This window comes from Bombus pyrosoma, linkage group LG2, assembly GCF_014825855.1.
Source record: "Bombus pyrosoma isolate SC7728 linkage group LG2, ASM1482585v1, whole genome shotgun sequence".
Lineage (NCBI taxonomy): Eukaryota > Metazoa > Arthropoda > Insecta > Hymenoptera > Apidae > Bombus > Bombus pyrosoma.
Genome location: NC_057771.1, coordinates 4,302,151 through 4,319,619, shown reverse-complemented (window position 1 = coordinate 4,319,619; position 17,469 = coordinate 4,302,151). Strand labels below are relative to the sequence as shown.

At 31.4% G+C, this 17,469-nt stretch overlaps 2 protein-coding genes and 1 long non-coding RNA gene across 3 annotated transcripts; 2 read left to right on the top strand and 1 right to left on the bottom strand.

Annotated features, from left to right (window-relative positions):
- Positions 1-27: 27 nt before the first annotated feature.
- Positions 28-2,581, top strand: LOC122577777. Its single transcript, XR_006320418.1, has 2 exons — positions 28-161; positions 759-2,581. It is a non-coding gene; the product is annotated as an uncharacterized LOC122577777 (long non-coding RNA).
- Positions 2,582-2,941: 360 nt separating this feature from the next.
- Positions 2,942-3,964, bottom strand: LOC122577773 (cell wall protein DAN4-like). The gene has a single exon (XM_043749330.1). The coding sequence runs from the start codon at positions 3,887-3,889 to the stop codon at positions 3,095-3,097; it is 795 nt and encodes a 264-aa protein (XP_043605265.1). The 5' UTR covers positions 3,890-3,964; the 3' UTR covers positions 2,942-3,094.
- A 451-nt stretch (positions 3,965-4,415) lies between these two features.
- On the top strand, positions 4,416-17,455 carry LOC122577770. The gene is made up of 6 exons (XM_043749323.1): positions 4,416-5,265; positions 11,831-13,948; positions 14,171-14,518; positions 14,925-15,158; positions 15,436-15,921; positions 16,071-17,455. The coding sequence occupies exons 1-6, from the start codon at positions 5,224-5,226 to the stop codon at positions 16,089-16,091; spliced, it is 3,249 nt and encodes a 1,082-aa protein (XP_043605258.1). The 5' UTR covers positions 4,416-5,223; the 3' UTR covers positions 16,092-17,455.
- The last annotated feature ends 14 nt before the right edge of the window (positions 17,456-17,469 follow it).

Here is a 17,469-nt window from a genome sequence, read left to right as displayed (position 1 = left end):
TCTCACGTTCTGCAATACCGACCTCGAAAAAGATCAGAATGTTTCTTACGTTCTCTATTTGCTATGGCGAATATAAAAATTTGTAATTCAATTCAATCGTCGAACGCGATAAAAATGGACTTGTCACATCTTACGGGTCACGGCGTCACACGTAATATCAGGTAATATATACTGTAATATTATTAACTAAAGACAGAATAGACGTGAAATTAAATGGAAACTCGTCTGAAATACCGACTGCTAAAAGTCAATGTTTCTCATGCCCTCTATAATTTATAACGTCACCGCGACGATTGTAATTAATCTGAACCCTCTTTGTTTATTTAAACAAAACTTTAGGTGGTGCTCGATTAAATAAATTTTTGGTCCTTGAATTCATTTATTTGAACGAGAAATCGTAAATGCTTAGAGGTTAGGTATTTGTCGCACGACGAATTGAACGGAATTCTATCGTAACAAACATGAAAACAATATTTCAACATAATCTTATATTAGACAGTAAAACAGAGTTGTGTGTGTGTGAAAACGTGATATTTATATATTTAATAATTAATTAAAATATTATGATCGGTTGTAAAAATTAAAAATCTTGTAAAAGAGTTTCGAAAAATCTGTTATTATTACAAACTGAAATATTATATAAATTCTTTTCCCTTTGGTCAATTTCATGTTTAACTACTATAACACAATTATTTTTGCCATAAACTAGTGTTTTTGGTTACTTATTAACAGTTTAATTATCATGTTATGACATTTAGATCTGATTGTGTTACATTGGAAAAATCGTTAACTTTCAACTAATCTTGACAAGGTTAAGTCACTTCGTATGTGTATCATAACAAGTATATATAAGTATACAAGTATGTAAGTATCGAACTCGCACGCAAACTCAACAGATATGAAACTGCGGATCGGAAGAAAATATACCATTTATAAAACAACTCTGCTGTTAATTTATATGTACCATTGAATTACAATAATTATCCTATTAATTTATAACAATTCTACAGTAAATTTGGAACAGTTACACTATCAATTCGTAATAATTAAATTAATAATTTATTTCTTTTTATCTGATATTAACTAAATCTTTGAAATTTCTCAAACGGTATTTTATTTCCATTTAATTTTATATTTTAATTTTTAATGTAGTACTTCAGTTTTCATTTAGCTATTCACTTAACTATTTCAAATACAATCGGTTACAACGCAAAGCATTAATAACATATACCTATGGGTAAAGTTTAACACTTCATATCCGAACAATGCCACAAAATCAAATTTTGTTCATGGATTTGAGGAAGCAAATGACATGGCAATGAAAACAAAGGCAATGAAATTTCGTCATCCAATTATGCATGTTATGATTGATAAGTTACATGGTTTGGTTCTTTTGGTAATAAGTTCAATATTCAAACATGATTATTTAAGTTTACATACGAGCTAAACTTCCACGACTTCTACTCATGCACGATTCAATAATTTTCTAACGACAATCAATAACATTTTTATTGACAGATATTTGAAAGATATCTCCATCTTCGTATATAAGGCTAACAGAGTCATTGTTAAATTTTATTTCTGTCTTAATGAACATAAATTTCTTGTCACAACTTGTGGTACTCTCTGGTTTTGAAAACATATTTAATGAAATTATTTAAGAGTCAAATATAACGTGATTTGGTGTCCGTAATAATTTCCTACATGGGAATAGATAATACTAACTTGCACACGATATGTATGCTTACAAGTCTTCTAGATACATTCAGATCCTTATTAGTAAATTTCAATACTCAGTACTCCTTTATTATCAAAAAGATTTCCATGTTCTGTTCCCGCTAACATAATATTAATAAAATGTATCGAATATAATACAAGCATGTTTAAGAATCTTTTACACTATTTATCCAGTTTCTTTTGTCCAATTATGCATTAAATTAAAATGAACGAAATAAAACGTAGAATAGATATTTTATTGATAAGTAGAATTAATTTATGATATATGCACGCTTTTTGTACAAAAATACATTGTTTAACTTAGAACGAAAGGTTGAAAATTTCTTTATTAATATTTTTAACAGCCTGTTATAATTTCATTTTTTTTCATTTTTCTTCAAGTTAAATCTTTTGATACGAAAGGCTGCCGACAGGACTGCGATCTAATGTACTTTAGTAAGGACGTTTATTGCACCATCCGTACATTTTAATATTCTTGGATATAATATATGGTATAAGTCTGATAATATTCCAACGGTCCATAAAATAGTATCTATTATCAGATTAGTATCTATTATCTATAGTTTAGTTTTATTTTTAAGTAGGTTCTAGTTCTAAGATTTCGATTAAATTAATACTAAGCAACTGTGTTAGACGGTGGAGGTCAACGAAGGACTCATTGTTTGTTTTTCGTTTTAAGTCGTAGTTTTAAAGCTTAGTCTTAACCCTGAATTTTAAGTCCCAGCTTTAAGTTGTATCGTTAATTTTAAGCATTACTTTTAATACATTTGTAAAAATCGATGTAGTTGATCGAAATATTTGTTCGCAGAAATAAAACTTTGGTCATCTGTTTGCTTTTTTCATACATTTTTTTGTTTCCTCTTTCGTTGGTCTTTTACTCTATTCATCGGACGTAATTTGTTTGTTTGTACAAAAAAATTGTATTCTACATTACTGACTCATTTTTACACATAGAATCACCATCATGGAACTACGTTATGAGCGATATCCTATATCTTTTATCTGTATTAGTAGATCAAGTAATTAGAATTCTTCTTGAAATAAGATAAGTAAAATATAATGTACATATATACATATTGAATATCTTATAATATATAACATTCTTGTGTCTATATCGTATCTATATCAAAACTTTATATCATTCGCATCTAAAACTTAGATACACGTTCAAAAGAGATTTTATCATGATGAATTATTCAATGTGTTTTCACATTTCAGAAAATTTTTTATTTCACATTATTTAATCTCACATATACATACGATAATGTTATTATCTATGATGTAATTTTAATGAGAACATAATCGAACAATATATTGAAAATATCTTTAAGAGGTTTGTAATCTATTTTAAGGAAATTTATTTACCCAATACACAAGGTGGACATAAATCAACACCTGGACAAGGTAATACACATTTTTGCGTTACACTGTTAAATTTCAAACCGTTTGGGCATTTAAGATCATATCTGATGGTCGTCGCACCATTCACGTAACAGAAATAATATTGCTCACAACCGTGGCCAGTTATTGGAAATCTACCACTTGTAACGCATTTAGGACTTGCCGTTGTACTTGGCGTCGTACTTGGCGTCGTACTTGGCGTCGTACTTGGCGTCGTACTGGGCGTCGTACTGGGCGTTGTACTTGGTGTCGTACTGGGCGTCGTACTGGGCGTCGTACTGGGCGTCGTACTTGGTGTCGTACTGGGCGTCGTACTTGGTGTGGTACTTGGTGTCGTACTTGGTGTCGTACTGGGCGTCGTACTTGGTGTGGTACTTGGTGTCGTACTTGGTGTCGTACTGGGCGTCGTACTTGGTGTCGTACTTGGCGTCGAACTTGCCGTCGAACTTGGTGACGAACTTGACGTGGAACTTGACATCGATGATGTAATTTGCTTACAGATATAATTCGAAGAGGATGTGCAATATTTTAGCGAGGGATCAAATACCATCGAAGATGCGCACGACATATCGTATGACATCAATTCAACTCCGTTAAAAATACATATATAATAATTAGCACACGTTCCATCCACGATTTCAAATGTTCCTTGCATTACACATGTTTGGTTAGATGGAATTATTTGAAGCGTCCCAATGGGAATCGAATTAAAGATGAAAAGAATTTCAAGCGCAACGAGGAATACGTTCATTTTGCGTATCTTACTGGTTTACAGAAAACGATGCTCATTTGCCGAAAATCAAAGAGAATATGTTTCTTAGCTTCATTACTGCAGCGAATATATTACCATCGTTGAATTTATTGTTTTATTATCGCGCATTACGAATATCTGTTAAATTCTGAGAAAATACGAGCTGAAAATAAATATCTTATGATACTTGGTTTATGAGTAAAAGAGATATGCGGACTATTATTGCTTCCTTGTGTACGACATATGAACGTACTATTAACAATTAGTCTTCCTAGAGCTATTTTCTTCTGAGAGAATTTATGAAAAACAACCAAAAAGATAGCGTAGGAAGAAGAAGAAATTAAATTTTTTATTTTGCATGATATACATTTTATACATTTTGTTCGGTAGTAAATTAGCTAAATTTGTTAAAATCAAACTGCTTCTTAAATTTAATATTGAAATACCATTAATTTGTCCAACTGATGAAACTTCGTTTGTTTGAAATAGAAGATACCTATGCAAACTTTGTTGGATAATTAAAACGCAAAAAATTATTTATTTGAGTTTAATGAAACGATCCTGATTACTTAATCGATTAACAAGAATAAGTATGTATAATAAAATGTTATGTAGCAATAAGCAAGTATAGTGAGTAAACAAAGTATTAGATATTGTAAAAAATGTAGTTTTATTTGAAATAGGTTGCTCGGTAAATAGAGTATATTATAGTTAATCGATTCACCAGTTGTATGGTTTGTAACATTTGTTTCGAACAACCCCAACAGATACGTAAGTTTCCCTCGAAGTTAGATAGTTCTCCAACAGGGGGTTCGCAGGTAAGAAAACTTTCGTAGAGGTTTACATTGTAGGAGAGAGATTGGTAGGTAGAAAAGGAGTTCGATTCTTCGAGAGTAAGAGAAAGGATGAAAGAATAGAGGAAGAAAGAAAGACAAGAGGAAGGAAAGAAGGAGCAAATGTATATAAGCGACTTGTATGGAAGACGCGCCAATGGACTCTCTCTTTGACCTTACTGAAGCGTGCACCTTTCTTCCCGTTTTTTCTTCGTTCTCCAATCTCCTTACTCTTCGAAGTTTTCTATAAGATCCTTCTATTTGACGTCCTTGCTCTTCAATCTTGATCTTGCCGTGAGGAAGTTCAGTAACTCTTTCGCATCGTGCACTTTCTAATTATGTGTTACCAAAAATAATACATCGAGTTTACATCTCGTTCTTCGTTGTAACCTTCAAACAATATTTGCAGTGATTTCAATAAATTCTTTTTTATCGAATCAAAATGTGTGACCTTTGAATTAAAAAGTTTCACCTTGTTTCTTGTGATATGTTCCTGACGAAATGGACCTACATAACAGTATGCGAAACATGAATCTGCTTCGAGTGAGTATAAACAACATTTTAAAACATTACGAAAGTTTATTAAATAACAGAGTTATATTTCGTGACATAGTAATTTTAATTATTAAAATTTACTATATTAAACATATAACAATAGTCCATTGATTAAACAATGTATCTCATATCGAGTAAACTTTTTCCATACCTTGACACAGGATAAGTAGCAAAAATTGACGTTAGAAATTTATTTCTTTAATCTTATATTACACATTGTACATGTTATACATATATTATATTACTCTATTTACTCTGTATTGAATTTTACATTTATATTTAACAATTTATATGTAATGTATGTGTAACAATGTAAGGAAAATTATAAAATTTATGTTATTAAAATTATAGCTTGTTATATATGTATATACCTATACACTGTGAAAGTTTAAAAAGAATAGAGAGGTAGTAGGTCAATTTGTATGAAACAAATCTGACAGTTTCAACCTAGTGTTAGCATTAGTGAAGCTTGTTAATTAAGTTTTCCCATAGTTCTTTTCATAAAACTCCAACAAAGCTTTTTCATAGTTCTTTTCACAAAACTTCTCACAAAGTTTTTCAACAATTCGTTTGCAAAAGTGTACTAACAATGAGACTATTTCTTTTCTGTTTTATTGTCGAAATGTTGATTACAGCATCGATCTAAGTATATACCTATTACTTTAAGTACAAGAATAAAATGAAATGCGTGTTTAGAAGCCGTATAAAATATCAATTACTATTTTATTTGACTTTACCTACTAACAGTTTTGTCGATAAAAATTTACTTTTGTAATTAATTAGTCTACGATGTTTAAAATTTAACTTCAAAAGATGAATATTAACTGTTAGAAATATCCTTCAAATCTTTCCTATACCTTTTTACGTTTCTTCAATTTTACATTTACAAATTAATCTATTTTATAACAGCATCAATTACTTATTTAGTGTTGTATGAAATAAGTGTTTGTTTAATTGAAACTTTTGTTTGTAAGGATACACTTTTAGTTACAAATTAATGGTTAGAAACTCTATACATATGTATTTCATTGATTTAGCATTGTACTTGTGAGAGTAGATGTTCGACTTTTTAACCATAGATTTTATGAGGCGAAAGCTATACTGACAGAGATAAATTACTATTTTTTACAATAAATTTATTTGTATCATATAGATACATTTTAACGTATTATTAGCGAATATAATATATAATAAATATGAATTATGTTACTTTGATTTTGTTTTCAATAAGAATTTTTCTAAATCTTCTTTTTGTTTATAACTTAACACAGAAAATAAAAAGGTGGGAAAATAGAACAGTGTTATTAATTTAAATAATTTATTTCTTACCAGAAAGTATATTTTTATTTTCCTGCTCCAATTTTTTCTTCTTCAACTTTTTGAAGAAGTATTTTTACAAATATTCCATGACATAAATAATAGTACCTTTCAAAAATATGATGAAATTAAATTTGTTTTACTTTAAACATACTTTCTTTTAAATTATTATGTTATATATTACAAAACATGTTAAAAATATAACGTTTATTGGGATGAAACATTGTACAGTGTCTATGTTCTTGTACATAGAATTCTGTAGTGGAGCATGTGCTTGATTTATCATGCAACGCGTACAAGGCGAAAGTTAAAAATCACCAATTCAAAGTCTGGTAAAACTACGCTCCAGCGACATGACCAAATTTAGCTACTATTTTAAGAAATATACCTGCGACTAGTCTACTTTCGTTTTGCGAATTTTCAATTAGCTGAGATTGTGAATTTTCAAGTAAGATAATACGAGTATTCATTTCCTTTGTTTTATGAAATAGAAGTATAACTTATTTGTAACGATCTATCACTCATAAGTGTTCGTAAAGAAATTTAGAACTAGCTTGGTATCCTAGTATATTGATTTCAAGATTATAAGAAAATTTCTTACATTTATGACGAAACCACTTTCAATAACACTAACGTCACCTATTTTTATTATATTATTATTCCAAAAACAGGAATTCTCGTTAACTCAAAAACTCAATACAATCAAAATAGAAATAAGATGTTAATTGGAATAAAAATAAAAGCAAAGATATTAAGGAAAGATAAAAAAAATAAATGCTTTATAATATTCTCAGATTTTGAGAAAAAATTCTCCAAACCTTATCGATAGATACAGTTCGTAATAGAACAATTTTTAAACTATTTTTTAAATAGGATAATTTTTATAAACAATGCATATTAGTATAATCACAAATATGTATACCTTTAATAGTTGAAAAAGAAAGAAGTAGCAAACGATTATTTATTATTGGCAACTACATGTCCGGTGTTATTTTTTGATAATACCTCCCACGAATTCTTATAGTGTAACATTTGAATGCTCCTTTAAACTTCTGACGACTGACCATTTTGAATCACTAACAAACTTTTTGGCAGATTTTCAAGAAATTAACCTGTAGACATGTCCGGTTACAAAAGCTTCTGAAAGTTAGGTCTGATTTGTATACGTCGTGAATCGCCAATCGTTCACGATCCAACAAAGACGTCATGAACGATGTGAGGGAAACATATGCTCGACGCTTTCGAGTGATCCTTGTCGTTTGGCATAGTGCCAACATAGGAGCGAAACTCTTTCGTCTACGACCTAAATCTGTCGCTTTCCGTTTGCACGTTTCTTCCTCTTATCAGTGTCAATACCAATCATCTTCGAATAAGCTTTATGGCCTTATTAAACATTGACATGATTCATGAAAACTTTCGTCTTCTGACAAATATTTGTACATTATATAGATGTCACATGATCTACATAGCATTTAACCTTACCAACTTTTCCTTTTCTATAAAATTTTTAATAACAAGATACTCTCACAACTAATGTTATTAGCGAAATTTGATAAGACTGGAGTATCAAATTATCAGTGCTGATAGATTTTCTTGTTTTTTATGACAGTAACAAGATTGATGATAAAACAAGTACAGTTTTACAAGCGAATTTTATAAATTACAAGCTGATTATCCTCATTCATGTAAACTTGTAAAATTATAGAAACTAATTATGGAATAATAGTCGTAACAGTATGGAATGTATGACGCTTTGTTTGTGTTTATTAGTAACATTCTAACATTCTAATCATAGTATTGATTATTTAGTATTTAAGAGAAAGATCTCTGTTTCGACAAAAACATAGAAAAAGCATAATTTATAGGTAGTCTTTTTTTAGATTGAAAAAACAAGAGAAGTTCAGAAAGTTAATTTTTATATTTATTATATATTTTTATATTATTTTATATTTTATATTATATATTATATATTTACTCATCTTTTTTTATCATTATATTATAATGATCGCGCTGCTGAAATAAATAAAATTTATTTCACAAAATTAAGGAAAATATTAAATATATTTTGTATCTATTATTTCATGATATTCGTTTAAAAAATCTAATGCACGTGATAATTACACCTCTCATTATCAAGGTATTTCCACAACTGTCCTTCCTATGTAAACTACTTCGTTAAAACCGTTAGAGCTTGTTCGTTGTGAGGAATAAGACTTCAAGATTTTCACTTTATCTCTTCCCATCAAGTTCTCAAGGAATGGAGCCTTCCTGTTTGAAAGTTTATTTCTTACTATAGTTACATCACAAAAACGATTAGAATTTCTTTCTTTAATACATTATATTACATACATAAGATGGCACGTAGAGTAATTAAATCATACATTTATATAAAACACACACGACGAAATATAAAATGATCAAATTCTATTCGCTACTAAAATAAATTTTACTATATAGTTATACAATTATACAATTGACCTATATATTTCTATTTTCGATTATTATAACTAAAATTAATAGAATTGAAAAACTTGCAATATTAATTGCTTTTTATTACATTTTTCTAAAAGCTAAATGTCTTAGTATTAAGGAGATCCTATTCATCGATATATTAACTTCATCAAAATATCAATGAAGAACTATAACAACGAAGAAATATACAGACAGACATACATTTGTTTGTTACTCTACAATTATCCTCCCTACGATTAGAAGATTTAAGGACAGCAGAAATTATTTTCGATAAGCAGAAAGGAAGCTTCCTGATATTATTTCGATTTGAGATAGACAGCCAGAAGAAAATTGCACACTCCTTATTGGCATTGGTTAGTCTCGATTAGCGCCGGCATTTATTCTAGCACACGTGTTGCTCACACGAGCACACCAATACTTTGTTGAATACGCATTATACTGATTACATGCAACCACATATTACATCTTCTCACTATAGGTCGACTCTCGTAATACCCACAGCCCACTTACCTACATTACCCCTGCTACATAAGTGTCTCTTATATACTTCGACTATTACAGTGTGTGAACTACCTATTCTTCAATGAAGAATAGTTTATCTCACGATCAAATACAACCGATTATATGTATACTACTTTTCGATAGCCAAAATTAGACGACAATGTAATTTTAATGACTCTTCATTCATTCATTTCATTTTAATGAAATCTTTATTAGTCAAATTGTATTAGCTGAATAATAATTTAAGACTTTCTTTTACTATAAAATTTCCTTCCTTCTTGACGAATGTGCTTTAAATAATAAATTTAACGCGAACGTACTTTACGTAAGACAAAAAGTGGGAAAATACAATTTTCGTCTTGAAATGCTTCGAAGTGAAAAACGTTTCAACTCTATGAAAAGACAAAAACGCGTTAATATTTAAGTGATAGCACATCGACGATAATAAAAATATTTCTATACATTTAATGATACAATTTAATGATACAAATAAGCAAACAACAGCTACAATTATAATTATTTCCTCGTAACTTCAACTTGTAACTTGCAATTATTAATTTTCTCTATAAAACTTATTCTACCTGTATATATTGTAATTTCTAGAATACAAGTTCAGAATGTTATAACTTTATAAAATACCTATTTTTCTTCCTTACATGTGTAAATAAATGTTAAGTTTTGATTTTAAATGTAATTCAAAATTAGTTATAAAATAATTTTCGACGCGTAAAATTAACGAAATTAGAATTCCGCTCCAATTAAATATATTTGTACAATACGTAACTTAACGTTTGTAAAATATAATTGTGACTTCAGAGATAATTTTATTACTAACTTTATTATTAAAAAATATTTCATGGTTTTGTTAAGGGTTCCCTTTTCAATACATATTATTGTTTTATATATCATATTACTCGTTATAACGATAGAATGGCCTGTTTATGGCTGGCTTGAAGTTTACTATGCAATTAAAATGTTATTATACATATTATCTATTTTAAGTTAATTTGAAAACGTAATAACAGGTCAAGTAACTCTGCCTACTGGGACTTGTTTCAAAGCGATAATACAAAATGATATTGTTTGCTACTTTCGCTTGAGTAACTACTACTTCTTATCCTCTACTAAGTATATAAAGCACACCGAGTTTGATGTTAATAGGTTTAAAAGTGATATGAGGGATCTCTTCTATCCTTTTTTTTCATTTGTTCACTTTCTTATGCAGTTCCGGTTCTCGCTGTAAGTACGGTGATCCGCGAGTACTCTCGTTCTCTCTCACACGTCCGCGTATTTCACGGTAAACGTAAAATAGCACGTGGAATTCCACGGGTACACCATTGAATTTATGTCTCGTGAGAAATTCGTGAGCAATAGCTGGTCGTTCAAATCTGTTCTGCGCTCGATTTTATGCTATCCTTGCTCCCCTTTCACTCCTCACCCTTTGTTTTCGATAATTTGGTTGAATATTAGAACTTACAAACACAATAACGAAGATGAAGGCTACTAATTATTCCTTACTCTTTATCATGTTGCAGAAATGTTTCTGCTTAATTCTTTATTGCAACTTTTACAAAATTCATTCAATTTCTATCAAACATCTTATTTCTAGACTAAATTAAACAAAGATTTTCATATTAGAAAGTTTTCTTATCACCTACGTCTATGAGTTTTACCTTCTGCTGGAGATTATGGTAAAGTTCGATTACTTTCCCAAATATTTATGTCTCATCGAATCAATAATTAATACACATGAGACGTAATTAATTACATATGAGACGATAGAAGAAGAATATTTATATATATAATTACTAATATAAGTAGGAGAATACGAAAAATTAGTGTAATTGTCTAATCCAAGTGAAACTACATAGTTCTGGCATAATTCAGAGCGGTAATGAATGTTCCTCAGGAAGTGACCCACTTTAGTTTACCCTGTGTTTATTTTCCATGGTTATTGACCATTGTGAGAAGTGCACAAGCTTTTCTAAGCGTATTCGTTCATGAATTTTCATCTGCTGTTAGGAATGCGATGTATTTATTTTAATTATCATTGAATAAAATATATCTTATTTCTCATGAAATGCATCAAAATGTTTCGATAAATTCAACGTATTTATCGAATATTCTAAAACATGAAATTTTCTATATCGCGCATAGTTTCGTACTAGAAACTATCTGTATGTAAAATATATAAATATAATAATAAAAACGGTTTAAGTTCGGTGTTCATCTTTAATCCAATTAACAACTTATATGCTTTTAGGTTACGTTAACGCTATCACTGCTCGTTTTTGCATGCAGTACGTCATCATGCTTGAAAAATGATCCAAGTGAACCATCCTTCGATAATGGTCCAAATATTATTCGGCGCAGTAGAAGGGTCGGATTAAATGAATATTTAGTCCCACCTCCAATACCGAAACCTTATCCGGTGAGGTCTGGAAGAGTAGCAAATCCTTCGGCAGCGGAATCTCCAGGATACTTTACACAATTGATGAGCTGGTTGAACCCCTTTAATTATGTCTCTTCAACTTCTACACCTCTAAAGACATCGCATCTTGAACCACCACCTCTTTATTCTCCACTAACTCAATCTTACGGCCCTCCACCATATAATTTGCATCCTGCTTTGCAACCTGGACCGTCTCTTCATCCTCCACTTGGACCTCAAATTGATCCATCTTTGCATTCTTCTATCGGTCCATTTCCTCCTGTTCAACATGCCGGTCCACTTCCTCCTGTTCAACATGCCGGCCCACTTCCTCCTGTTCAACATGCCGGCTCACTTCCTCCTGTTCAACATGCCGGTCCACCTGTGGCAGCTCCTTCTAATGGACATCCGGATGCATCTCTTAATCTTCCTGCTCGCCCATCCTTACAATTTTACAACCCTTCAACGATCTTTCACGGTATGCAACGCGCTTTCCCAACTCCGAAAGACAATCGCGGTAGTTACGTAGCAGCGAATAAAGGGAAACATTGTAATCCTTGTAACAAAGTTCCTTGGATTCCGATGCAAGATAGCGGACTTCATTCGGACAAGTATCCGCTTCCTACGCAACTTTCGAACGGTTATCTTCCTCCTAGCAATCAAGGAAATCACGACGTCCAATACGCGGCTTCGCATGAAATCAGAATACCAGAACTTTCTCAAATACCTGTTGAACAAACACCTTTCAACAGCGCATTACCGCACCCACTGTTGTACCATGACACGATACCTCCCCTTTACAAAGCAGAACCCTTTGCTCGGCCGTTTCAAAATCCTCCTGCAATCGAAAATGTGGAACATTTCAAATCACCAGCTTTGCCTGTGACACCGTTAACTGATCAAGTACACAAAAGTCCTGATGTTAAGGACGAGCGTTATAATATTTATGGTAATGACGATCAGAGATCCATTGGAACAGAGATTAATCAAGGACATGTAAGTGCCATATCTAAAAGCCATGAGATCGAGATCAGCAAAGAGCCTGTAGATCACAAAGAATCATTTGATAGTTCGATTCTCGATGCTCAGTCTCCAGGATCGTCGAATCTCGAAAATCACGAATTTCCTAGTCAAAGTGGTAACGAATACCATGAACTCTTTCATCCAAATCCAACTCCTATCACCGATTTCAATTACTTACCGCCGGATCTGAAACCTTCGGCTAGCTTCGCAACTTCCACCTTTCACAATCAAGAAAGCGATAGTTTGAATTATCAATATTCCGACGATTTGTCGCCTAGCGGCAGTGTCATTAAAGATTCTCATGTAACGACGCAACCGTCTCTTGTGAGTTCTTTCGTTTCGAAAGAAAGGCCGATACACTTTGAGGAATCGCCGCTGCTAGATCTGACGAAAAAAGACGAAAGTCGCACCGATATACAATGGCCAACTTCCACTATTGGCTATACCGATATCGATAATGTATCCGATAATACAGCGAAGACAACTACAGATTATAATTTAGAAACCGAAAATGTATTTTTCGAAGATTCATCCGATTCTGTCAAATCGACTGAATCGTATTCTTTTCCGGATATTCAAAATATTAATAGTGTTTTTGGACCTTCAACAATCGCAACCGTGGATTTCTCAAATAGTAATATTAATCAACATGTCGAGACGTCAACAGGTAGTAGAGAATATACAAATCAACAAGACGTTTCGTATATTCCACCATCCGGACAAGCAGGATATTTGTGGCCAAGTTTGCTAATAAATGCACCAAACTTGAGAAATCATTCATCGAAGAATCACGGTTCCTTGAATCATCTTGCTCGATGGAATAATTCTTTCTTAGGCAATAAGAATTCTGAAAAGCAAGAGAGTATAGATACGAAGGATACGCGAGATACGCTTCAAAAGCCACAAAATATGAAGCGAAATAAACAAGTGAGCAAAATTATTCGTATAAATGTAGTTAGGATTTTATGGAAATATATAAAATTCGAAATTTTGATTATTTACAAGTAACATAAGATATTTATTTACGTATTCAGCAATTTTCATTGAGACTTTATTTACACGGTAACTCATAAATTGTATGAAAATAAAGTAAAATTCGATTATTGATGACAAAGATTACGAATTTATGAAAATAACATAATGTTTTAGGTACAAGTTATTATACCATACACGTCGGAATATACACCTATTCCGTTCCAACAATCTTACGGAGATTGGAGTATCAAAACTAATTTTGAACGTACGCAGCCAAGAAAGGTTCCTTCTCGAACCGGATTGAACGCTGATAATTATCTTCAACAAGAATCTAGGAATGATATTCGAGTAGTTAATCAATTTCAGTCACAATTCAATGTCAATAACTCAAAGAAATTGAACGTGCAATCGATAAGACCATCTTCAACTACGGTAGAAGATTCGAAAAGCACTACAACAAGACCAAACACTTCCATCGACGTGCGAAGGTTGCAAAAGAATATCGATAACTGGACGATACAAGTGAGCTTATGGATATATTGTTAATTAATTAATTATCATTAATATAAGTGAGATGTATCTCGATACTTCTTATTATTTATTACTTATAATTACCATATTTTTTCTTTCTCTTGAAATCAAAATTTTCTTTATTCTCCTTATTCATGGAAAATAAAGAGTTGTCGCATGTAGTAATTAAAATTTTCTAAAATTTTACCATCAAATTAATCTTGCCTCTTTAATTTTGCATCATTTGCATTAATTGGTAAACGTATCATAGCACATATTCGCAATGATTGATTCTCAGCTTTTCGAATCTTTCAGCATTATTAATAATGATACTAATATGTTGATGCTTTTTACGATGAATATGCTTTTTATAGAGGCATAAAGAGGAAGATAATTAACATAAGATTTTTACCCGTAGGAATATTCAAGACCTACAACGTCTAGTACAATTTTACCTAGTTCCTTGCATCCTTATCTTTCGCCATCGAAGAAAATTCCAACGGAATACTTAACAACAACAGAACCAGCCGATCGTATAAATGAGTCGAAAGAACACAATGAAATTGTGAAAACTTATTCTTTGGCTGGCTTTAGTTTCAACGAGATAGAACATGAAGGTTCCGCGAGTAATCGTATCGAGGAGAATCAATCGGTAATTTGATGCGATTCGATGTACACTCCACAGTTTACGTTTTACGTATTTGACTATTTAATCTATTAGTAATATTGCTTGGTGATATCAATTAGCATATTAGTAATTTTTACTAATACTACTACGTTATATAATACAGTACTAGTAATAATAATTCTATGTATCTACATATAATAATCGGTAAATCGTTATTTTGTTATCGTCTAACTTATAAATAAACTTATAAATTACAATATTAATAGCAAAATAATATTATTCGTATTGATTGTATTTCTAGGCCGTAAAGGTTCTACGAATAGATAAACCGAAAGTCACAATTAACGACTTACACAGCGTAGATAAGCCCACGATAGAAGAAAAGTCAACATGGAAGTCAGACTCTGTTTCGATATCATCTATAAATAAAGAACGAGTTTACGTGGTAACGCCACAACCGATATCACAAATACCCCCTGAAAATGACATGGAAAATCGTAAGGAGCAAGGGAAGACCGAACAACCGGAGCAAACAAGTGAATCAACTGCCAGTGACATAAGCAACAGCAAGAATAATTTCAGTGAATTTGAAGCGATCGAAAAAGCTTATCAAGTGCTTCCGCAAGCGGTAAATAATCTTGCTGTTGCATCCACCGGGAAGGAAAACATTCCATTATGGGGAATTATGGAACACGAAGAGTTTGCTTCTTTGAATTTGAACGAAAATGACGAAGAAGCAGCAGAAGATATCGTGGATGGACCGATACTTTATTCTGGGCACTCGAAGGTGATAAATTATCGAAAATATTGAACATATTCTGTCAATTATTATTCCTGGAAATAGTAGAAATATTGCTATTTGTTAACTCTCTCTCTTTCTTTCTCTCTCGTTATTTATAGATAATTTATAGACAATAACAATGATATTGTTTACAGGTGTCACGAGCTAAACGATGACAAGCAAGAATCTCTTAAATATGGAGGCTGAAAAACACAATTTTTAATTGTGAATAGTTAATTGTTCGGCCGTTTTAATCTTAAAGATCTTAACAGGACACGAATAAAATTGTTTTAGGGTTTTAAGTGTACAACTTGAACTTTATTACGGCCAGTGTAGACTTATACGTATTATTATATAAAAACAATAAGATGATTATTTGTAACATAAACAGATACATCTGTAAAAAGTAACGTGTTACGAGTGTTGCGAATTAAGGCTTAATTTCGAATTTCCCTTTTTTGCTATATACGAAGAATTGCTATGAAAATACGATTTCATCGACGTAACTGTTATTTGATCGTGTAATTACTTTGTAAATACGTAAAAGTAAACATACTATAAGTTTGATAAATAGGATTAAATTAATTGTAAGTACGTACTGACAAGGTTGTATCCCCAAAAATCCATAATTATTTTTGTAAAATAGAGAAAAATTCAACAGTTACAAGTTGCTATAGACTGTCGAATAAATTAGATCATAATAACGTTAATCATTACTCTGATGTTGTTAAAAATCTCCTTCAATTCTGAATTTGAAGTTTGCCTTTACAACATTAAAGAGTAGAACACAGAGCGCACAATATATATGTACGCGTGAAATGTATAAAAATAAACATTCTTCGACTCGACGAAGTATAGTTATAAAATTAAAGGGACCATTATCCATTTTTTGGCTATTTTTAAGAGAGGCAGAATCAACTTTGTAATGTACTAAACCCTACTGTACTACTAACGTAAATGTAAATGTAATGTAACTAAATTCAAAGTACATTTAAAAGTTAGAAACTCAACTTTATTTTTGATTATCTGAATAAGTTTTTCTCTGGATATATAACTAAATATACGTTTTTTTATACCGTCACTTTCGATGATTTTGCACACTTGGAAGCCACCCAAAAAGAGCTATTTGTATTCAGATACTACAGCGATGCAACTCATACGTATTCCGCGTACTGCGTGTTTGACAATGTTTAAGACTTTCTCGATTATATGGTGAAAGGAGACCGTATTCCGGTTCACGTTGTTTCATCAATTGAAAAGTGCGACCATTTTACCATGATTTCGTGACTGAAATTTACGATGATACTCTCTAATTTTATTGTGCTTTGGACTTTTACGAAACGATAAGAGAAGTATATCAGAAATTGATTTAAAGCTGACTAGAAAGTTCTAAGAATGAATACTTGAAAAAAAGTATTCCTGGATTCGTAAATGCATATTGAAATTATCGGAATTATTAATTTCATTCTTCTTATATATATTAATTGAATTGTGACTTTTTATTAACTTACTTCTATCTATTACAATAATCTTAAAGACAGATTTCCGTAATGT